General features: G+C 43.4%; 1 protein-coding gene across 12 annotated transcripts in view; it reads left to right on the top strand.

The window, feature by feature from the left end:
• The window catches only part of RBFOX1 (RNA binding fox-1 homolog 1), a gene marked incomplete at both ends in the record, with an annotated part of 621,309 nt that overhangs the window by 221,795 nt on the left and 376,098 nt on the right, over positions 1-23,416 (top strand). For 6 of the 12 annotated variants that reach the window (XM_079718527.1, XM_079718532.1, XM_079718533.1 and 3 more), the window contains one exon: positions 19,740-20,034. The exons of the other annotated variants lie outside the window; for them this stretch is intronic. In XM_079718527.1, coding sequence (XP_079574653.1) covers positions 19,891-20,034 — 144 coding nt within the window. Of the gene's footprint in view, positions 1-19,739; positions 20,035-23,416 lie in introns of those variants that run through there. 12 annotated transcript variants of the gene reach the window in all.

The following is a 23,416-nucleotide window of genomic DNA, read 5'->3' on the forward strand; positions in this document are numbered from 1 at the left end:
GGGATCTCACATGCCGCGGAGCGGAGCGGCTGCGACCGTGAGCCATGGCCGCTGAGCCTGCGCGTCCGGAGCCTGTGCTCCGCAACAGTGAGAGGCCCGCGTACCACAAAACAAACAAACAACAAAAAGCCCACATTTGGTTATAGTTCTCTTAGGAGCTGGATTTTAAAATGTAAATACTGATGCGAGATGATAAGAAGGCCTATTTTCTCGGATTATAAAAGCGACATAAGTTTCTGGTGACTCTTTTCTTTAAAATGTTTTTTTTTTCCCTTTCCTTTCTTTCTTTCTTCTTTTTTTTTTTTTTAACATAGATCTTTGGACGTGGGGGACCCCGTGCTGAGCATATAACCTCTCTAACTTACAGAGTAAGCCTCCACGTAATAGAAATAAATGCTGCATTTTCTCTGTATATAACATGTCACTTGGGCAAAGTGCTACAGTGTCTCTGGTAAAGCTGAAATGTGGATTTCTCAAAAATGTCTTGTTTCCAGTTAATGATATTTTCTGCTTTTCACCAGGTGGTCTCTTTGGAGCTTTGTTCCTGAATTCATTTCTCTGTGCGTGCACCAAGCTTTCATATTATTCGTTTGTTCAGCAGACATTTGCTGAGTTCTTGTCACACTCAGACCTGAGTCAAGGGTTCAGGTTATAGTCACGCAAAACCCCAGCCCTGTCCCTGGGTGTTTGCCATCTTTGGGGTCAATGGGGCACTTAAGAAGCAGATGAAGGAAGGCATGATGAATATATGTATTATAAGGACAACAGTAGAGATGAAAATAAAGTACTATGGGAAGAGGGTAGAGGGGTGGATGGTAGAGGGTCTGGCATGGAGGCAGGTTGAGAGAGTCAGGCTGACTTTGATCAGATGCGTTGCCTTAGCTAACAGGCCAGCCAGGGTGTAAGATGCCACCTCATCCTAATATCGCCTGACCTGAACCAGCTCTCCCCTGGAGATGGCACAGAGTTCATCTTTCTTGAAGGTGAAACCACAGGAGGAAAGGCAACTTCCAGAAATGGCCAAACCTTCTATCCCTGCCTCAAAGCCACCTCCCAGTGACTCATGGCAGCTGGAAAGAAAATTGATCATTGGCTTGTTATGGTCCCCACAGGGTAAGACCTTCGAGAAACCCAGGGGCTTAGTGAGAGCAGGTCCATGGAAGCAAATGGGCCATATTAGCAGACATTGGGGTGATTTCTGGCCCTAGGGCTGGCCCTGTGTCAGCTGTTTGAGCGTATATGGTTCCCTCCACATTGGACTTACATTCAGAGCAGGACTTGAATCCCAGCCCTGAGTTTGACTTCTTTGGCCACAGAACACAAAGTTTTGGTTTTCTTCAAAGACGAAGAAAAACAAAACACGTACTTTGGCTTTGTTTAGCCGTTCTTCCATTCCATCCATCCTTGCCATCCTTGTGAAGTGAGCAAACTCATGTTTCAGAGAATTGAGGTCCCTTTTCCAGCCGGGCAAAAGAAGTGGCTACTTAGAGTCAGGTGTCCACCTTGCAGAGAAGAGTCTTTCTGCTCCATCTATGGATCCTAAGAATAGGAAGAGTGGGTCTTCCCTGTCCCACCCTACAAGAAGCTGTATCCTCATTCCATTTTCCTTCATTACATCTCCTGAAAATAAGATTCTTATTCGTGTCACTGCCTCCTGGGGCTACCCAGAAATTTCTAGACGTGAGAAGGGCTCTTCCCTGGATTTAAGCTATATCTGCTCACCCCGCACATTTGATCAAAGTCAGGTTTATCAAGGTATAATTTATATAGAATAAAAGTTGCCCTTTTTTTGCATTTTTATTTTTTATTTTTAAAACATTTTTATTAGAGTGTAGTTGACGTACAATGTTGTGTTAGTTTCAGGTGTACAGCAAAGTGAATCAGTTGTATGTATATCCACTCTTTTTTTGTTTTTTAGATTCTTCTCCTATATAGGCCATTACAGAGTGTTGAATAGAATTCCCTGTGCTATACAGCAGGTTCTTATCAGTTACCTAGTTTATAAAACTTGCCCTTTTTAGCATACAGTTCTGCAAGTTTCAACAAAGACATACAGTGATATAATCACCACCACCATCAGGATATCAAACATATCCATCACCCCAAAAAAGTTCCCTGGTGTCTGTTTGTAGACAGTCCCCAGCCCCAGCCCCATCCCTGGCAATCGTCAATCACTTTTCAGTCCTTCTAGTTTTGCATTTTCTAGAAAGCCATGTAAATGGAGTCCTATGTAGGTAGCCTTTGAGTCCGACTTCTTTCTCTCCATATAGTGAATCTGAGATTCATCCCTGCAGTTTTGTCTACTGAGAGTTCATTCTTCTCTGTTATTTCTGAGAATCACCCTATTGTGGATACAAATAGGTTTGTTTATTCAACAGCTGAAGGATCTTTGGGTTCTTTCCAGTTTTTGCTGATTATGAAAGAGTTGCTATAAACCTTTTTGTCTAGGTATTTCTATGAATATACATTTTTAACCCTCTTGGGTAAATCCCTAGGGAGTGGTATTGCTGGGTTGAACAACCAATGTGTGTTTAAAGAGTTTTGGGGGCGAGACAGTAAGCTTGGTGTACTGTTGATGTTGAATGCTGGGTCTGACACTTCCTAGGTGTGTGACCTCACATAGATTATCTGAGCCTCTTTTTCCTGCAACAGAAGAAAGGGTGGAATCTAGGTTCTCATACGGCATTAGGAAAGTCGCTCACCTGTGGCCCCTCATCCTGGGTTGCAGCCTCCTGACATCGGACTCCTTCTCTCCACGGTGTTCCCGTTTCTGCTCCAGAGCAAGCACACCCTTTCTCCATCCCTGCCACACACTGTTTCCTTTCCTGGAACTCTTCACCACCCACCTTTCTCCTCACCAGCTACACATCTCTCCATTGCCCAATGAAATGCCACCTCTCCAAAAAAGTCTTTCCTCACCCTTAGTCTAAATCCAGGCCCCACCATGTATAGTTTCTTTCTAAAAATGTTAAAGTCGGTTCTTTTCCTTTATAGCATTGACCGCAACTGGCCTTTATGACATTAACTATGTAATTTATTTTTTAATGGAAAAGTTTATTGAGATCATTGTGGAGTCGCATACAGTTGTAAGAAATAATGCTGAGAGATTCCATGTCCTTTTAATCCAGTTCTCCCTAATGGTAACATCTGGCAAAATTATAATACAGTATCACAACCAAGATGTTGGCACTGATACCAATCTGCTGATGTTATTTCAGGTTTCCCCAGTTTTACTTGCATTAATTGGTGTGTGTGTTTGTGGGGGGAGGTGTATTTCATTCCATGCAATTTTATCACACGTGTGGATTTGCGGGTTCATCCCCACAATCAACTTCCAGAAAAATTCTGTCAGTACAGGATTCTTTCCCTTGTCCTTTTATAACCACGTCTGCCCTCCCCACCTCCCCCAATTTCTAACACTTGACAAACACTGATTTGCTCTCCATTTTTTAAATTTAGTCATTTCCAAAATGGAATCATACACTTCATAAGCTTTTGGGGTTGAATTCTTTTACCCAGCATAGTTCTTTGAAAATTCATCCAAGCTATTGTGTACATCAACCCCTTGTTCCTTTTTATTGCTGAGTAGTATTCTGTGATGTGGACCACTGTTTGTTTAACCAGTCATCTGTTGAAGGACATCTGGATGAATGCCTATTTTTAGCTATTATAAATAAAACTTCATGTACAGGTTTTTGTGTGAACGTAAGTTTCCTTTCTCCAGGATAAATGCTCAAGGGCGAAATTGCTGGGACATTAGTTGTATAAGAAACTGCTTGAATTGATATTTAAAATCTCTCTCTCCAGTAGACTTTAAGTTCCATCAGAGTAAATAGACTGAGTTTTGTTTGTTTGTCTCTTTGCTTGTTTGTGTGTCTAATCACTGTATACTGGGGACCTCTCACAAAGCTTAGAACATAATTTACCAGTCTATAAATATTTATATATGAATTAAATAAGGAATGAATGAGTGAGTGCATGAATAAAATTTTTGGCATGAGGATTAAGTAAAACAATATATGTAAATCATTTTTTAGAATGCTTAGCATGGAGAAACCTCTAATACTAAGTCAATTTTTATCAACATCAGATGTGATTTTGGCTAAGGGTGACATGATGTAACTTTCAAATTCTTCCACCTTCATCACACAAACATCATGCGGCTTTATAGGATTCCAAAGGTCTGAGCTCTGGCTCTACTTCCTTCTCTTAAGAGAAGTATGTCTCATGAATGGGCTGAAAACAGCAGGGTGGGAATTTGGGCTTCATACCTTAAATAAGATCCTGCTTCCATAGGTCAGGGTGAAGCTACATGGCTCCTTTCTCTGTTGAAAATGAGCAAAGGCAATAAATGATAGAAGCCTTTGGAGTGTGAGGCTGTTGGTATTGAACTGGTTAACTTTATCCCAGGATCCTTGTGGTCTTAGCATGTGAAATAAATATTGTTGCAGTGGATGGAGATGGCACAGTCCTTAATAGAGAGAGAAAATTAGTAATTCTCATTTGCCTGGGGAAAGCGCAGGTCTTCCTAACGTCTTGATCTATGTACAAAGAGCTAGTAAAGACAAGCAGTCCTCATAATAAAAATAGAAATGAGGTTTTCCCGACAAAAATGCCACCGGAATGATGAGCTGTCACAGAAGACCTGGAGAGATGAGAAAGAAACTTCCTTGGTGACTATAATTAGGCTTACATGGAGAGCAGCGATGCTCAGGAACTGTGCACGAGTGCTCTTTGCCTCTTTCTAGAATCACTTTTCAACTATCTCCAAAGGGCTGGGAGAGTGAGAATGTCCAAGTTCATTCCTGGTAGATCACATCCCCATTCTTCCTCAAGCCTTGGTGAGATTCTGACCTGGCCTGTGATGAGGGAGGAGGTGTTTTCACTCTGTGACTTGGGCCACTTAAATAAAAGAAACAGAAGGAGAAGAAGTGGAAACCTCCCTTTTCCTTATTACGAAAGTACCCCGTGGTTATGAGAGGAAACTTGGTTAATACAGATTAGCAATAAAAAAGTAATAAAAGTCACCAGTAGTCTCAACATATTTTAGATGTATCTATTTAGCTATATAGATTTTGATCTAGAAGGAGATACCCTTGGAAATGGAGAGTGTAAGCTGTAGATATAGATTGCATTTACATACATGGGATCATACCATATAAATATGGACATATATCTTATTCCACCCCTTCCCCCTCATTTCATATGCGTTTTTCTGCTTTTCAAACTATTGTTCCCTAGTTATATTTCTAAGTCCGGGGGATATAGTCCCAATGGAATGGGCAGTAAATTAGTTGTTTGTATGGTTGTTTGTTTGACCAAAAATCAAAATAGAATCCCAAGGATGTTTGCTGGCTGAGATCCGTTTTACTCAAGCTGTGTGGAAGGAAAGGAGAAGCACAGGCACCTAGACCTCCTTCAGGCATTGGGTCAAAGCTTGAGCTTTTCCTACCCTGATCCAGGGTTTCCATGGCAACAGGGAGACCCTGTGGTGGTTTATGATACTCACGGGGACCTGGAGGAGGCAACATCTGCCTGAACCACAGTTTGGGATTGTGTAATCCCATTTACTTCACGGGGAAAGACCCACCTTATAGCAACTGTTCAACTTTCAGACATTCCGCTTTAAAATCCATTTTTAGGAATGAATTATGCAATAAAGTGGAAGATCAGAGCCAAGGAAATCACACCAACCTGAGTTAGGGCCTGAGTGTGTGCATTTAAAGGCTATTTATCTTCTCCCACCCTGTTTCCTCACCTTTAAAATGCGAAGGGTCAGACCGCCTTCCTGACTGGGTTTTGGAAAAGACGAAGTGTGATAACAAGTGTAAAATACTTGGCATACCACCCAGCAGACAGTAAAGGCTCAATACTTCTTAGCTTTGCTATTTTTTTATGATGTTTCTTGGAATTGTGTGGCTCTTGACAGGACAATGGCTATGCGGGGAAAAAAAAAAATATTGGAATGGCTTGGTTGGTGAGAGGCGGGGGTGGAGAAAGGGAGGGTGGAAGCCTGCTGAGAATCTGAGCGGTATTAGAGGAAGTATCAGCACCCTGGAGTTTGGTGTTTCACTAAAGAGGTCATAAAATATTAACATCCTCCAGAGTTACCCAGAAGAACAGTGGTGTCAGCTCCTGCTTGCTGTACAAGAGAGGCTCCTTAGAGATGTCTGTGGCCCAGTTATGAGGAGAGACAGCAGGAGAAGTCAAGGTGGTGACAGGGATGCCAGTTTGCTTCCTTAGCTGGAAACACTAGAGTTAAGAGAGAAGGGCAGGATAGTGAACTAGCAAAGAGTTCTCCTGGAAAAGAGGAAAAGAATGGCCCTCTTTCTTTCTGACCAGAGAGGATGGGGCTGTCTTTCCAACAGAGGCTAGTTGCATTGTCTTAACCCTGTGTTCACGGTTAATAGCCAGATCACCATCACCAACACCATCACCACTGTCATCATCATCATCATCAACATCATCACCAGCTCTACTACCACTGCCATCACCATAGGCAACATCATCACCACCATCACCAACACTGCGGTCATCATCAGCATCATCACCAATGCCATCACCATCACCATCATCATCACCATCACCAACACCATCACCACTGCCATCATCATCATCATCACCACCATCACCAACACTGCCAGCAGCAGCAGCAGCAGCAGCATCACCACCAACACCAGTACCACCACCACCATCATCACCATCATCATCACCACGAAGCTATGACACTAATACGCATAGTGCATTTATGGGTTGCACTAAGCAATTTACACATATAATCCCATGTTATCCAAATTGTGAAAAAGGATACTCACTCTGTCTCCATTTATAAATGAGAACCCCATGACCCAGAAGGTATAAATAGCTTGCCAAAAGTCACCCAGGTGACAAAAGAGATCCAAGATTCAGGACCAGGTAATCTGCCTCCTCTGTTCTTATGATCCACTTCACTGTCAAGAAGGCAGTATAAGGATAGAGTAAACCCTATGGCCTCAGAACATGCCCTTTTAATTCTTTTTTTTTTCTTTTCTGTAGGAGGGTAAGCCTATAATCAGAGCCTCACACTGGAGTGTGAGTGTCACACAGAAAACCGGAGGTTCTCAAATATATATATATACATTTACACCAGTAGTAACCCTTTTACAAATAAATTCTACATGAAATGCCATTTGTAAAAGAAATGAAAGGGGCAGAGTGGAGATGAATTTTATAAATTCAAATGTGAAGCATTTATTATAAAGCCTATCAGTGAGAAAATGAGGCTGTTTTGATGAACACCAATATTTGAAGTGGGGAGTATGGATAAGTAATATTGTTTTCATTTAGCCTCATAATCCAATTCACTTCAGTATTTTAGTTTGTTGCAGAATATTGAGAAAATGCTGATTCACATGCTGGCACAGAGTTGCAAAAGGTAATTTTTTTTTAAACCAGATGACCCCCAAATATCATGTTAATTTAGAATGTAAATTCCATCTCCTGCTTTGTTGATCATTGTATCTCCAGCACCATGATTGGCACAGAGAATACATTCAAGATATACCTGATGAGTGAATGAATGAATGAATCAATCAATCAATCAATCAATTAGTGAGCATCCAATGGATTTCAGAGGCATAGAAGTGGAAGAGGACTTGTCATCTCCAAGTTTTCTCATTGATTCTACCAATAGTTAACAAGCCTCTGCTACAATAGGTCAGGTGCTGTTCTAAGTTGATGGGGATGAAACATTAAGAGGGAAAATAAAGTTCTCATGGAATAGGTGCGTGGCAGTGTGCAAAGGATGGGAAGGCAGGAGATAGGCAGTAAACCGACAAGGAACTCACTTCAACACTGGCTGTCCCATTTAAGGATCCTTATGTAAGCATCCCATGTAAGGAGGCTTACATAACCCGCCTGGGTTTCGGCATCCTTGTGGGTAACAGTGCTATCAGTACGTATCCAGCACTGCCCCTGTGAAGAATAAAGTGAAACACACATACGTGTTTTCCTCCTCATCTCCATCTCTACATTGCAGAACATACAAAGATGCGTGTCTCATTCTGGGCTTATTTATTTAATTACACATTGGGTATTCTGGGATTTGAACACTCATATCATTAAAGCAGTTTCAGCCAGAGAACATATATTCGGAGAGGTATTAATATGCACTGGGCATACGCAATTATAAGACTAGATATGAGGTGACCAGAATCTGGAGGAGGGGGAGGTACATTAAAGAAAGTGCCAGTTATGTTGCAAGTTAAGAGGTACGGGACCACATTAAAGCATTTGCTATCAGACCCTCAACAGTGGGAGGGGTCGGTGATGTCTTTTGAGCAAAAGGTGGGCATGCCTGTTTTTTATATTTAAAATTTCCCTGTGGAATCAGTGTAGAGTGTGAACTGAGGCTGGCCAAAGGAACCAATTAGGAAAACAGCTTTTTTCATTGTTTTGTTTGTTTTTGTTTTAGTCTAGGCTAAGGAGAATAATAGGATGCACTGGGACAGCGGCAATGGAAAATCGAGAGACTTCGTAGTCAGGAGATGGGAGAGCTAAGAATGATGTGACATGGGACTCGATTGACTAGTCCAAGAAGCAAAGGGAGGTGTGAAGGGCAGATGTTAGGGTTTCGAGGTTATGTAAATGGAAGGGAGATGCTTCTGTTAACAAAAAGCAAGTCTACACAGGAAGAGCAGGACGTGCAAACATTTTGTTTGGGGAGCATGTTGAAACAGCAAGGATAGGACCTTCATACTGAGACATGCAGGGAGCGGTTTGAGGTGCATGATCATTCCTCATGCAGTGGTTTCCAACCACTGCTGCAAAACCTTCACCCGTGTGCAAAGAGTATCGTAGTAAATAGGTCATTCAGGGTGATAGCAATTGGGATACAAGAGTTAAGAGACCTAACAAAGCACAAAATGATGACGCCAAGGGAGATCTTATGTTTATGGAGCATGTAAGAATTCTTCCACAGACCTATCTAAGAAGGTCCAGCCAGGGAAACATGTAGTTTTTCTCTTACATGCCACTGTGCCTGAAAGAGTGTCAAATTATTCTATCTGAAACCAGGTAAAGGTGATGCTCTTCTTTTAACAGTGGGCATAGAAATCATCCTCTGGAGAGTACCGTTTTGGTTTAGAAAAATGGCTTGATGCAAACTTGGGTGAGACGGTGATCCCCTCAGGGGCATGTGGTCAACTGATGTCAACATTTCAAGGAGAAGGAAACTTGGGACAAAGGAGTGGGGATAAGACTTTGCTCTTGGGCTCTCAGTGGGAAGGGAAAGAGGTAATACAAACATGGCTGAGAAAGTCTGAAGTCGAGAGTCTAATCGTAGTTGATGGTGGTGGAATAGGCAAATGTCATTTGCAAGGATGTGATACATGCAGATCCTTCTCGAATCATGTTTCTAAGATGAATATCACTTCTCCTATCCTCTCTCTTCCTTACGCATGTACAGTTTTCATGTCTACTAAACTCAAACGTGCCTTTTGCGAGTGGATGTATTGTGGAATATGACGAAGGGCTGAGCTTCACTGTGGGTTCTTGGGATGGAGCTCAGAGACAGGGAATATAAACACCTGAGCTCACAGGTCAGATGAGGTTGTAAGAGTGTGAGTTTCCCATAATGCAGAATTGCAATTTGGGGACTAAGACTTGGAATTTCAAAGCCTGTGTATCTGTCGAGGGGAGCTCTTGAGAACCAGGAAGGTCTTCCACCCCGTATCCAGTCCATATGCAACGTGACCTTCTAATTTTTGCAGACTAACCTAGTTTTGCTTTGAATCCTTACATCCTTCCTAGGTCATCACCAAAAATCACCAGCCTTTGAAGGTGTGCCAGTGTTGCCGGGGACCAAGGATCCCTGTGGCAGCTCTTGCCCGCATGCCAGGATAGGACCTTGGGCCAGTTAAGGTCAAAAGGGATTATTCCAGGACTTGCGATGTTAGAGGCAAAGTCATTTCTAGTCGGAGAGGCTTGAGGGTGACTCCTGTTACATAAAGATAAATATTTCTGAGCATTTGGGGGGTCAAAGAACTCTGCAGCCAAGCTTATTACAGAGGAAAAATAGAATCTTCTGCAGGCTTCGTTTGTCTTCACATTTGCTCGAAGTTCCATCCAGAAAGCCGCAACACAGAGAGTGGGTGGGCGTGTGGAGGCTTCCCAAAGTAGACCTCTCCACCCACTTGTTCATTAGGAGAAACCACCACTTAGCTGTTTTTGTCTCTACCGCCTACTGTCCCTTGTCCCACGCTCTCACATTCTGTCCTGTGCATTGGAAACAGACTCCCACCCTCTCAAATGTCAAACTTTGCACTCTCCCTCAGCATCACCTCCTGGAACCAATCGTTTTAGGAAAGCTCCTGTCAGCACTTAAGGTATTTGCTCGCTCTGGGTCTTTTTCAGTTGGGGGCTCTGTCTGGTGTGTCTTGGGTCTCTCCTGACCCAATGTCAGTTGTCTGCTCAGATAGAACACTGTGCCTACAACTTGTCATTTTGGCCTGGGGTAGCGCTAGGGAGGTATTGGCAAATGAGGATGGATGCAGGGTTGTTTCCTTGGAAGAGTTTCAGGTAGCCTGTGGGTGGTGTGTGACTTACTCCTCCTGTAAGTAAGTAGGGACTAGAAAGCTAGGAAATTCTCATATTATAAAATTAGGTAGCTGGGGTTAGGGATAGATTCCTGGAAGAGGAAATCTTGCAGCTGGATAGACAAAGAATAATGCATCAGAGAAGTGCTTGCTAGGTTTAGATATTGCAAACAATGATGAATAAGATGATGATGATGATGATAATGGTGATGGTAATGATGATTTGTAAGCAGCGTTTCTACTGCTACTGGTATAGCATGGTGATGGAAACAATAGTTCCTGCTTTTTTAATTCAACAGAGCTTATTGAAAACACTGCCCCCATCCTTTATTAGCAGGACGGGGTGTATAGTTCTTGCAGCTTCAGTTTCTTCTTCTGTAAATTGCGGCTATAAAACCTACCTTACAGGGTTTTGTGAGGAGATAGATAAATAGATAGATAGATAGATAGATAGATAGCTATCAATACATAGATATATTACACTGGCCAGAAGCAATCTCTTTACACGTGTTAACCCTAGTCAGTCTCCAAAAAGCAGTAAAAGACCTGACATTTTGTGAGATCCAGCTGGTGAAGAATTTAGTTGACAAGGACTAATGTGAAAGGTTGTGTTCATTTGATTCATTAGCAATGTTAGATAAAATGTGTGTACTCAGAAGACCAGGGCAGAAAATTGATGTCTACAGATTTTCGTATCAATGCCATGTCCTATGAAAAAATTCTCAAAAAAAAATTGCATTTGGAGTTAGTCATCCCATGAATGTATTGATTTTGTTTATCTTGTTTGTGTAATTTTTAGCAAAAAAAAAAAAAAAAAAAAGAGGAATCTCTCTTTCAGCAACTTGTCGGGGTATGAGCACAAAAGTAATTCATAATCAGAGTCGCTAATATGTATTGAGTGGTTACTAGATAGCAGGCACCAATCTCAGGACTTACATGTATTGTGTTCATTTATCTTTTTTTTTTTTTTTTTTTTTGCGGTACGCGGGCCTCTCACTGTTGTGGCCTCTCCTGTTGTGGAGCACAGGCTCCAGACGCGCAGGCTCAGCAGCCATGGCTCATGGGCCCAGCCGCTCCGTGGCATGTGGGATCCTCCCGGACTGGGGCACGAACCCGTGTCCTCTGCATCAGCAGGTGGACTCTCAACCACTGTGCCACCAGGGAAGCCCACATTTATCTTTTAACAACTTATTTAGGAAGGCAAAATTAGCATCATTCCCTCTTTGAATGAAACTGAGGCTTTAAGGGTTTATAACTCTGTAGACATTTCATAACAGCCATAGAAGTATGAGGCAGAACCAGAACTTCACACCCAAGCAATGAGACTCCAAAAGACAGTACACCCACTCTCCAGTATACTGCGTGCCCTCATAGGAGCCACAAGGAGCTCCCAAGTCCTCCATTAGAGCCATCATTTCAGGTGGCCTTGAATGAGCAGGCTGCAACCACAGTGTCATTGAGGAAAGTAAATGCAACAAATTCAATCCATCTGACCTTTATTAAGCCCCTCCCATGTGAAAGGCATGCTGCTCCATGGTGCAGGGGACTCAGAAGTGAGAAAGGTGTTTGGGTGGTTCTGCTGCAAGGAGCTGGTGGGGGTGAAGAGCTTAGTTATTCCGGCCTAATGAGTGTCACAGTTGATCATGTTCAAGCATCCCCACAGTAGTTAACGTGTACTGTTGATTCTTGGGCTAAGAAGCACTTTACATTCATTATCTCAGTGGTTCCCAAATGCAGATCCACCAATTCATCTGATTCCATAATGACATTTTCAACAGACTGCAGCTAAATGAGAAAATTAAGGGCAATTTAGTGAAAATTTTAATAGACCTAAATTTAATCAATTTAAAGGGCTGTCCTTTATTTTGAGATTATGTCCTTCTTACTTTTTGGTACAAAATGCCCTTTCCCTTATGAGATGATGATGAGAGCAGATGGTGTGTATGAGTTTGTATGTGTGTGTGAGTTCATGTGTGTTTGTGTGTGTGTGTGTGTGTGTGAGAATATACTAACTTGGTCAAAAAAAATTTTAAGTCATTAATTTCATGCAACCCGTCCATTGTTTTTCAACTTTTACTGTGATAAAAATTATTCTGTGAATGAGGGAGAAAAAAAAATCTAAGAATCATTACAGTTCTGTGAGGGAGGTATTATTAGCCCCCTTTTACAGATAAAAGAAGTGAGCCTCAGGGTAGTTAATTTACACACCCTCATGGACAGATCCTGCAAGTGGCAAATCTTGGATATAAACCCAGGTTGTGTGTTTCTGGGAGCTGGGATACTAACACCACCATGGGCATCGATCATGGTGTTTCTGCAGTAATGAGCTCCCTAGCCTTCCCCTGGCCAGGGAGGGGGCAGACCAGGAAGCCATTTTCAGAGTCCTGGGACTCTTTGGCCTTCGTTTGGATTGCAGGCTGAACTCCAGGACAGCTTTGGGAGATTCATGATGTTGGAGAGGCAGATGAAGAAGCTCTGATGACTGGCACACGGCAGACCAACACAGTGGGGAAAGTTTGTCTTTTGCTGCAGGCTTGCCCTCTGTGGGACCATAGCTAGCAGCCAGCGAGGCGACTACAGTGGGAGGGGTGGGAATAAAGGGAGAGACGTATCTTCTGTGCCTCCTGAACCCCTTCCTCACTGGGCCTGCAGGGAAGAGGTGTTTGAGCAGGAACAGAAAACAAGAAACGCATTCTCTAAGTCATAAAGATCTCCCTGAACTATATGCTAGGCCTGGTACAAAGACAAACCACCCCACCTAGGAAGTGGGGGGATTGAGAATCAGACATTCCAGAGATTTCAAACCAATTCTGTCCCTTATTTTCTACGGAAACATTCTCAGGTTTCCTGCCTGTGGGTCTGTTTCTCAGCAGCCTTGGCACCAGAGGCAATGCTGGGGCTGGTGCTTTGTTTTCATTTCTGCTCAGGGAAGCTGAAAACCTTGTCTCTAAGAAGTGAAGTTGTAAACAGAAATGAGGTTCTTAGTTTCTGGAATCCTGTACAGCTACCAGGGTATGTGTGCTTCCCGTTTTTGTTGTGGCTGTGAGTGTCTAGAATATTCCAACTTGGTAGTGTGCTTAAGCAGGTTTTTATGGACTAGCCAGGAAAATTTACTACTATTTAGAAAAGTACTCCTTAGGAACACGTAACCCGAGTCCTTCATAGTGAGAGCCAAGATAATAGCAGTAGTGGCAGTAATTGTAGAGGAAGAATTTTTTTAAATTTTATTATAAAAGTCATGCACAAATCCATTCTTGTGACAATTCAAACAACACACATCTTTATAGAGTAAAAATTGAAAGTCCCCCCACCTCCCTTTTCTGCCTCATTACTCTAGATGTAAGCAAATTTACCACTTGACTTGTATCTTTTCAGATCCTTTTCTATGCATTTCACATGTGTGTATGTATGTGTATTTTTATTCAGACATCCATCCACACATGCCTACGTGTAGGTCTGTATGTGCGTGTGTGCACACACACACACACATGCATAAAGAGATTGTGAGGTTTTTGTTGTTCTCTGGTTAGTTTGGTTTGGTTTTCACATAAAAAATTGATTATCTGTGCCCTGAAACTTCTTAAAGATCTTTCATAGAGATTTTTCCAAGGAAAGACACCTAGAGGTACCTTGTTCTTTCTAATAGTTGCATGTAGATATGCCATCATACTGTGTTGTACTATTTTTCTATTGCTTCTGCTCATTTGCTTTTACAAGCAATGCTGGAAAAAAATTATCCCAGTACATGTATCTCTGTGCCCATCTCAGGTATTTCTTGCAGGATGGATATCTAGAATGCGAATAATTTGGTGGAAAGATAAGCATATTTAAAATGTTGAGAGTAAGTGCCAAACTGTTGTCTCCAGAACTGTACCAATTTTAACTCTCACCATCTGTGTTTGAGACTACCCATTTCTCCACAGAGACATAGATTCTAGGTAGTACTGGTAGGCATTTTATTTTTATTTAGTTGATTTTATTTATTAATTGATGTCCATCTTGTGGACAAAGGATTGTAGTTAACTTTTCTAAACAACCAGTATAATTTTGAAAAGAGCTTGGGTGGTAGGAGCTAGTTAAGAACTGAGCATCCTTGTACTGGTGTTTCTGTTCTTTTAAATTTGAATTCACTGACACCACACACCCAGGCTGGAAAGCTAGTGGAGTTTGAGAGTCCTTGACTCAGAAGTGGACTCTGATCTCCAGCCTCAATCCCACGATTACTTGCAAAGCAATTGTCTCTAAATGGTTAGAATCTGTTCTGCCTCAGACACAGCCCTCTACTCTGAAACAAGAACGCCATGCTCATTATCTGAGCACTGCTGAATCCTCCACCTTCCAACTCCGTGCCATGGAGTGGGGGGACCTTTGCCAAAAGAACTGTCTGAGAAATAGGGCTTCTCCAGGGTAGCCCGGAGGGACCATCAGGGACTGAGACCTTATTCCAGGGGCCAAGAAGCCAGCTTAATATAGAGAGCTAAAAAAATAAATAAAACTCAGAATCCATGGATCCCTTGAGCAGAAAGAGATAGCTAGAGGTCATTTGCTCCAAATTGCTGTTGTATTAATTCATTCATCTGTCCATCTCCCTATCTACCCATCCATCCATCCACCCATCCACCCATCCACTAATGCAGTATTTTCTGAGTACATACAGTATGTCAGACACTGTATTAAACCCTGCACTTCAAGTGGACAACATAGCAGATGGGAATCTTGCCCGTTTTTAGTCATCGGTAGGAACAAACTTGCCCACCACCACTCTTGGTAGACTGAGCCATGAGAGCTCCAGAATTAATATATTAGGCAAATCTGGGGCTTGGCAACTGGAGTGGAAGGGGTGAGGATGCAAGGAGGCTTTTCATTTTTTTTTAACCTTTTATCTTATATTGGAGTATAGTTGATAAACAATGTTGTGTTAGTTTCAGGCATACAGCAAAGTGATTCCATTGTACATATACATGTATCTATTAGTTTTCAAATTATTTTCCCATTTGTTACATAATATTGAGCAGAGTTTCCTGTGCTATATGGTAGGTCCTTGTTGGTTATCCATTTTAAATATAGTAGTGTGTACATGTCAAGCTGAAGCTGCATTTGCAGAGTGAGTGCACATTTATACAGTGTTTACTGCAACCTGCCCATCCCTCTTTATCTTTGGTGTCCTGCTTCCCTGATCCTGTTCTATCTTTTATTTTTGCACAGCACTCATCAGCTTCTATATTCTGTACAATCGACTTATTTCTTACCTTTGTTCTTTGTTTACTGACAGCCCCACCAGAAAGTCAATGGTATGGTGTCAGGAATCTTCACCTTCTCCCACTAAAACAGCCTTAGGGGCCAGACCAGTGCCTGAGTGTAACCAACACTCACTAAATATCATTCAAATGTTTGAACAAGTAGGTGACTCAACGTGTTTGTGATAGAGATCATAAATAACAAAGTTTCCTACAGAGACTTTCATTCTCACTTTCCTGAAGATTCAGAATATGTCATCGCCCGTATCAAAATTTGGAAGTGAGAATAAAATACTTCTCAGCCACTTCTTGACATCGTCATGGAGCTAACCCTGGAAGGGATAATTGCACTTAAGATCAAGGAGTCCTTCCTTCTGTCTAACTGGGGTTTTTCTTGCTCTGAGGCACAGCAACTCCCCTAGAAGATCTTCCTTTAGCTAAATGCCTGCCTTTTTGACAGCCTTAGGAAGTTAGAATAAGGGATTATGGAAGAGAGAAAAGGAAGAAAAACAATTTCCTTTATTATTTTGAAGAGTTGGCAAATTTAAGTGAAGGAAAAAGTTACAAACACTGTTGTGTGGGTCACATTAAAACTGGAACAGTTGCCTTCTGCCCGAGGAAGTTTCATCTGAAGATGGCATTGTTCATCGCTGGTTTTCCGGCACTCTCTCTGCTTCCTACAGGGTAAACATTCAATGAAGGGTTCTTGTAGCTGAAAGGCAGGAGGGTAGCCCTTGAATGTGTGCGCAGTATATACGCTCAAGTGATACTGAGTGCCCAGGGAGCCTTTGTAGGAAGAGAGAAGGGTATTTTCTTTCCCCCACGTCTCCCATTTATTGACGTAGAAGAATCGTTTGGGAGCTAGTAGCATTGATGTGGCTCTTTCCCAGTCTCTGTTGAGATAGAATTCAAATTCAGCATCCCCAGACACTGCTTAAAAGGCTAGCAGAGTTTTTTGCACGGAGCCATAGTTGCAGCTAGGGCATTACCATTTGATTGGGGGTAATCTGACGCTGTGTTCCTGGTGAACAGTCTGCTGATAAGAGCCACTGCAAAATCCTTCCTGCCCCATCCTTTATATCATGTTGATGGTCCGTGTACTTGTTTGTGTGCGTAATCATGTTTGCATGAATCAGTTTGCATGCACTTGTGCAGCAATGTTCTGGACTTGGTTGTCCAGAGAATGCAGCCTGGCCTCGAATCATTTTGAGATGCATTTACACGGTCCAGGTTCCACCATTTCCCTTTGCAGATTTCCAGTTTGCCTGACTGAGGAGACCTAAGTCTAAGGAGAAGCATGAGCCATTATTGTAAAATGAGTCTGTGGGAATCCAATCACCACTGAGAGTTTTCGACTTTGGGGAGAAAACGGACCAGAAACCCAGTGCTGGCTCAGTACAGCCAAGAGCAGTTATTGGTTCCTCACATAATGTATTTGTTTTTCATTAAACCATTCAGATAAGGTCTTATTAAAGTGCCATGTATTATTTATCGTGTTTCTTATGAAAATGAGCTGAAGGGAAAATTCTGTTCTCTTCTTGGGGCATTTGCAGGCTTTTCCAATGCCAGTGAGGCGGGGGGGGGGGAATGAAAGAAAGCAGGGTGAACCCCTGTCAGTACAGCAAATTGCTTGAGGCAACAGGAGAGGATGGGAAGGAGAGAGGAAGGATTGGAAGGACAGAATCGTTGACTTGTATTCCGTATATGTTTTGTGGGGTGGTTTTTCCTTTGATTTTGTGAATTGCAAAATTTAAAAAAAATGAAATAAAAACAGGCAGAAAATAAGAAGACAGAAAAAAGAGAAAGAGTTTATTTGTAAATCAGACCTCGTCTGATGAATGTGAGACCACAAATAGCAGGGATTTTTCAAATAACCACTGCCACTTCCCCACCCTCAGAAAAAGCAGTGTAAAATACCAGGCTCTTCTCCCCTAATCCTCCAGCCAACTTCTGCTCAGGGTTTAGCATCCTACTGTGTCCCCTCTAAATTGTTGGGATGTGTAAGTCCCAGGGTGTTGGAGAAATTGGTTTTGCAAGGTGAGGAGTAGAAAGAAACAGCCTGGTTGGGACCCAGTGTTTGGCGGAGTGAAGACTTTTATATTATCGATGGTGTCTCAAGACAGAACAACAAAAAATGGAGCTGTGGCATAATTAATTTCCTTTTCTTCAGAAAGCATTTTGATTAGCCTGCAAAGGGAGTTGTGCCTTGTAAGCCGATGGCCTAGAAACTGTCATTTGGCTGAGTGTCCCCTCGAGCCTCACAGAAGTGTCACTGGGGATGCCCCCGGTGGCCAGTCCCCAGCCCTGTCCCAAATGCCCCTCCCCAGGGGTGCCCCTGTCACTCTGTCCTTCAGAGTGGTGCCCCCACCCCCCAGCCCTGCAAGGCTTCTTGCGGGGAACCCAACCATCAAAAAAGATGCTGTTCAGACAAGCCTCTTGCTCTGAAAAAGAAAATCCAATCACCGGGTCAAAATCTGTATCACAAAATATGGCTACTATCCCTGATCATGGTTTTACTGCTGCCAAGAATGTGCTTTCCCTCCCCCGCCCCCCCTACCCCCCCATAGGGACCAAGGACTCCTTAGAGTCTTAATATTTTCTTTTGATTTGCAGATCACATCCTATTTTATTGCATAAAGGCTAAGGAAATCTACTAATGAATAATTATTACTTCATAAAATAAAGGGGAGGGGGGAGACCCCTTTGCAAGAGTGGAATGCTGATGTGGCCAAGGAGGGCTGGCCAGGCAGGAAAAAAATTAAATAAATAAACCCTTGTCATTTGCCCGCTGCAGCCCACGGAGTCATCTCTTTTCAGACCCAGATTTCCCCACCCCGTGCGTTTATCATGTGAGAAGATCGGGGATTCTAGGCAGGGAGAAGCCCCCTTGAACTCGCGCAGGGCTGGCGTGTTAGCCCAATAGGCTTGATTTCCACGCCAGCCCCAGCCAGGGCGGTTTCTCCCGTTCAGGCTCGGGGCCGGGTGGTGCGCTCCCCGCCGCCTGCCCAGCCAGGGCGAGGTGCTGAGCGAAAGCTGCGCCCCGAACGCCTGGGGGTGCGTCGCCGCCTCTCCGCCCCGCCTCAGGCGCGGGCAGCCCCAGCTCCCCCTGCCCCCAGCCCCTAGCGTCGTCTCAGCACTCCTACGAGGGGGAATCCCACTTCCGTGTTTATTTGCCAACCGAGTCGGGCAAACACACCGCTGCCACCCGAATCTAAGACTCTGGGTCCCAGCTGGGCAATCGCATGAATTGTCCAGCTCGCCTGGGTGCTGGCGATGTGAGGCGCTCTCCGGCTTCCTCACCCGCCCCGCGGAGATTTTTAGCAGACACAAATTGAATTTTGGTGAGTCGTTTGAAAAAAAAAAAAAGCAAAGGGGAGAAAGAAAAAAAAAAAAAAAAAAAAAAAAACAAAAAAAAAACCCTGCCCCTGGACCCATTTGACAAATGAGGCAGCAACAGCAGTAGCACCAGCGGAGTGAGTCTCAGTGTGAGTCTAAATCTCTCTCTCCTTTCTCCCCTTCCCCTAAATCTCTCTCTGGCCTTTAGCTTTATCCTCCCACCCCCCTCCGCCCCCACTGCTCAGCATCTACAGGAGGGCATCGGCCCCCCTGTACCTTTCATAGAAGTTGCCTTGGCTTGTTTTGTCATCTTCACGGGGGCGGGGGGCAGGGGACACCCTCCACTTTGAGAGGCATCAGAAAGCAGGACCAACAAACCAGAAAAAACGATACAGCCACGAAGGGAACAAAATAGTTTCCCGGCCCTCTCAAGTGTCTTAGCTGGAGGCAGATGAGCGCCGGGATCTAGCACACCCAAAGGGAAGGAAAGCGAGGGAGGAGGGACGGACGCGCGGGGTGCGGCGAGGGGGAGGGAGGGAGAGAGAGAGAGAGAGAGAGAGAGAGAGAGAGAGAGAGAGAGAGAGAGAAGAGAGAGAGAGAGAGAGAGAGAGAGAGAGAGAGAGAGAGAGAGAGAAGGGAGAGAGAGAAGGGAGACAGCCACCGGGTTGGGTTTTGACTTAGATAATCAGCAAAATTAAAAAAAAAAAAAATTGTAGCGACCAGGCAAAGAGCGGCGTGATTGCATGCGAGCGTCCCCACTCGTGCTCGGCGGGCGCCAGAGAGACACGATGCAGCATCCTCTGACGGGGGCCACCTGCGTGGCGCTCCCCAACGTGGGCATGTGTCCCCAGCTCTCGTGTGCCTTGACTTTTATGTACTTACAGCAGGTAAGGCGCGCGTCTTCCCTCGGTGGCTCCTTCCTGGGTCTCGGCGGACTGGGTACCCGCGTCGCTGGGATGCGCTTTGGTACCTTGGATGGGTTTGGGGAGGGGGATCCTGCGTTTGGACGGGAGGGGTGGATCGGAGACCCTAGTCCTCCGTGGAGCCCGGGCACTCTGCGCCCAGCTGTTTTTGCAGCTCTCTGGATACTTTGAACGCCTGATTCTGAGCCTGGGTACGGGGAGTTTAAAATTGCAAACTGCATTTTCCTTACTCGAATCTTTCCCGTGTCAGTGCGTCCGGTGACGATCCCAGTCTAAGACCTCTTTGATGCTAAGAGTTTGGATCTTTGTGGAGGCATTTGGGTGCCTGGCGTTTTAATTCAGCTGCTTTAATGAGGAGTGCAAAAACATATATGCGTGTGTGTATGTGCTGAGTATTTTTGTTTTCTTAAGTTTGTCTGGGTTGTGCTATATTCCGTCAGCTTGGGATCTGAGCCTTTGGGTTTCTGGAGGGTGTCAGCCCCAGAATCTGCCTGTAAACTCACTGGAAATGCTGTGATGAAGGCGAGGGGTTTAGGATGTGTCTTTGTTGGCATGTATAAAGGTTCTTTTTTTTTTTTTCCCTCCTCTATGCTCCCTTAATGGTCTTGTTGAGGGATTCTGCGTTTTATTTTCCATTCTGTGTATATTTCAGAATCTTGCATTGTGTTTCTCTCTTTCTCTGGGTGTCTCCCTCGGACCTTCTGTCTCTTTTTCTTTCTTTACTAGTAGGGCTACAGCCTAAGTTGGTTCCAGGGCTTGGGAAACAGCTAAACCTTGCCTTGTGGAGTGACAAGCCCAGCTCACTGGGCAGGGGTTGTGGATGTGAACTGACAGAGTTAGAAGGATTTTGACATGCAGATGGGAATCCTCGCTTCCCAGGATCACTGTCCTGCTCTGTGAAGAGTTAACTTGACTGTATCTTTTTATCTGTTTTTCAATTGATTCCCTTCAAGAGTACCCTGTGTTAAGTGTGTGTGGTTGTACTTGACTAAACTTCCTTTATAAGTGTTCCAAGGGGCCTCCTTCTCCAAAGACCCTCAATTTCAACCTGTGTTATAAGACTACGTATTCACAAAATGTCCAGATTCTGCTTTGAACATTTTGGGTAATTTGTTATCAAGTCGTTTGCCTCCAGAAAATATTTCTTAGGCGTATTTTCTATCTCAAGTCTTTTTGAGAACAACCTTTTATTTTTTCTCGTCGTTTTAATATCTTAGGAACAAACTGGTTTATCCTTTTAAATATTGTTTTATCCCATTTGTCATTAAGTAACTTGTGCCAGGAAACATTTCCCAAGAGGCTATTGGTAACGTATGATATGATTCATCTGCTTCTACCATTTCTGTGCCTTTGCTCTGAGTGCCTGTGTGTGTGTGTGTGTGTGTTTGCATGTGTAGTGTGTGTTTTATACCAGTTACCCACCAGAAGAGTATCCTAATAAGCTTTTTTACAGATGCTAAGCCTCAGTTGAATTTAATCAAATTATTAATATGAGTTGATCTTTTGCCTACCGTATTCACTTCTTTCACGTTATTTATTAACCAATTGGAGAAGCATTACCTAGCAAGTAAAATGCCATAAGTATTCAATGTTCTCACAGTTTCTTTGTGCATGATTCTTCTTTTTTAATAAATTCATGTTTCTTCCTTCTAGCTTGTTAAATTGGTTTGCTTTGGGGGTGGGCACAACTTAGGAAGGAAGACTGTGACTTTGACTGTGAGGTTATTCTTGCCATGGAAAGGACAGTATTCAGGATGAATACAGGGGTTTTCAACATCAGCCAGGCAGTGTCTTCCAGTGCGTGTGTTTGTGTGTGTGTGTGGGGGGGCACTCCTGCTCTGGAAAGGGGAGGCTCAAAGGGAATGTTGGCAGCCATCACAAGTATTTAGAAGTGACTGAATCAGCATTGTGGTTCCATATGGCGGTAGATGGAGGTGAGTTTTGAAATGTACTGTGGAATGCACCCCCTCCCTTAAAGGGGCTTGTAATGCTTTCAACGAAAGTGTTGATAAGGTGATGCTGACATACAGCGTCAGAATGCGGTGTGTGTGTGCGCGCACGCGTGTGCACACGCGCGTGTGCATTTTTTCTGAGTTTCACTAAATGCCTGAAGTATAGTACAGGCAGACATTTATTTTTGCCTGTCTGGTTGAGAATCAGGATTTCCAGCCATACATCCCACCTTGCTGAAACCTCGCTGTCAGGGTGGGAGAGTTGTACTTTCAGGTCATCTCTCCTAGCCACTGCTGGCATGACAGTTTGTGTAGAAGTCTCGTGTCATTGCTTTTATTTAGCAGTCCAGACAATTGGCTGATGAAGGGTGTGAAACAGTTCACTTCAATCTCCACAAACCACTTACTGCTACAATCTATATGTCTTCTATCAGTACATCGCCACTATGTTTTCTCTCTGCTATTAATCTGTAGCTATTACTGTATCTCTATTTAATTTTGATGATAGGAGGGCTAATCTATACTTTCAAAGTTGATCAGACGGCTGGATCAGGCAATATCTCTGATAAAGGACACCTTCACTGGAAACATTTTCTTTCATTATTATTTAGAAATAAGCATATTTCAGGAGTCTTTGTCATTCAGATCACTAATTACATAAGAAAATAATGAAAACACAATTCTCTTATTTTGGAGGCTTTATCATTCTGTTTTCTAAATGCACAAACTCTGATTAGGGGCCACTGAGTCTCCCTTAAAACATATTTTCCTGGAACGAAGTTTCCGATTGCTTTCTTTGCCTCAGCCTTGACTCTCACCTCTCTTCCTAAACCCTCCCAGATTTGTTCCTAAGACAACTCATAAAAGCAAAAATCAATTGGGATACCACAGCATCAAATCTACCCTGAATGACCAAGTGAAAACGACATAACCCTTTTGCCACAAGGAACTTATTTATTCAGGCCAAAGAAGAGGAGACTTTGGTCTTTCAATTATTTGACTTATTCCATTTCATTGATCCCTATTTCCCAATGACTCTGCTTTAGATCGGTATTTCCCTACAGTTACAATTTCTTTCTTTATTTTCCTCTTTCTCCTCTCTTTTAACGTCAGAGATGTTACTACAGTTCGGAGCTGTAAGATGGGATCATGTCGAATAGTCCATCTGGCATCTATATCTTGAGGCCAGTGATGTCATCACATGAATATATACCCACATCTGTATCCCTCTAGGATAGAGCATGTATCCTATGGTTGTAGACCATTGTTAAGATGGAAGGGACAGGAAGGCGTTGTAGCGGCTGGCTTCGATCTTGCTGTCCAGGGAAAGTTTCTGCTTCAGCCGCTGTTCTTGACATACTGCAGTGGCTTTGTTTGGCGTCTTCTTGGGTGGT

Source organism: Hyperoodon ampullatus, assembly GCF_949752795.1.
Source record: "Hyperoodon ampullatus genome assembly, chromosome: 14".
Taxonomy (NCBI): Eukaryota; Metazoa; Chordata; class Mammalia; order Artiodactyla; family Ziphiidae; genus Hyperoodon; species Hyperoodon ampullatus.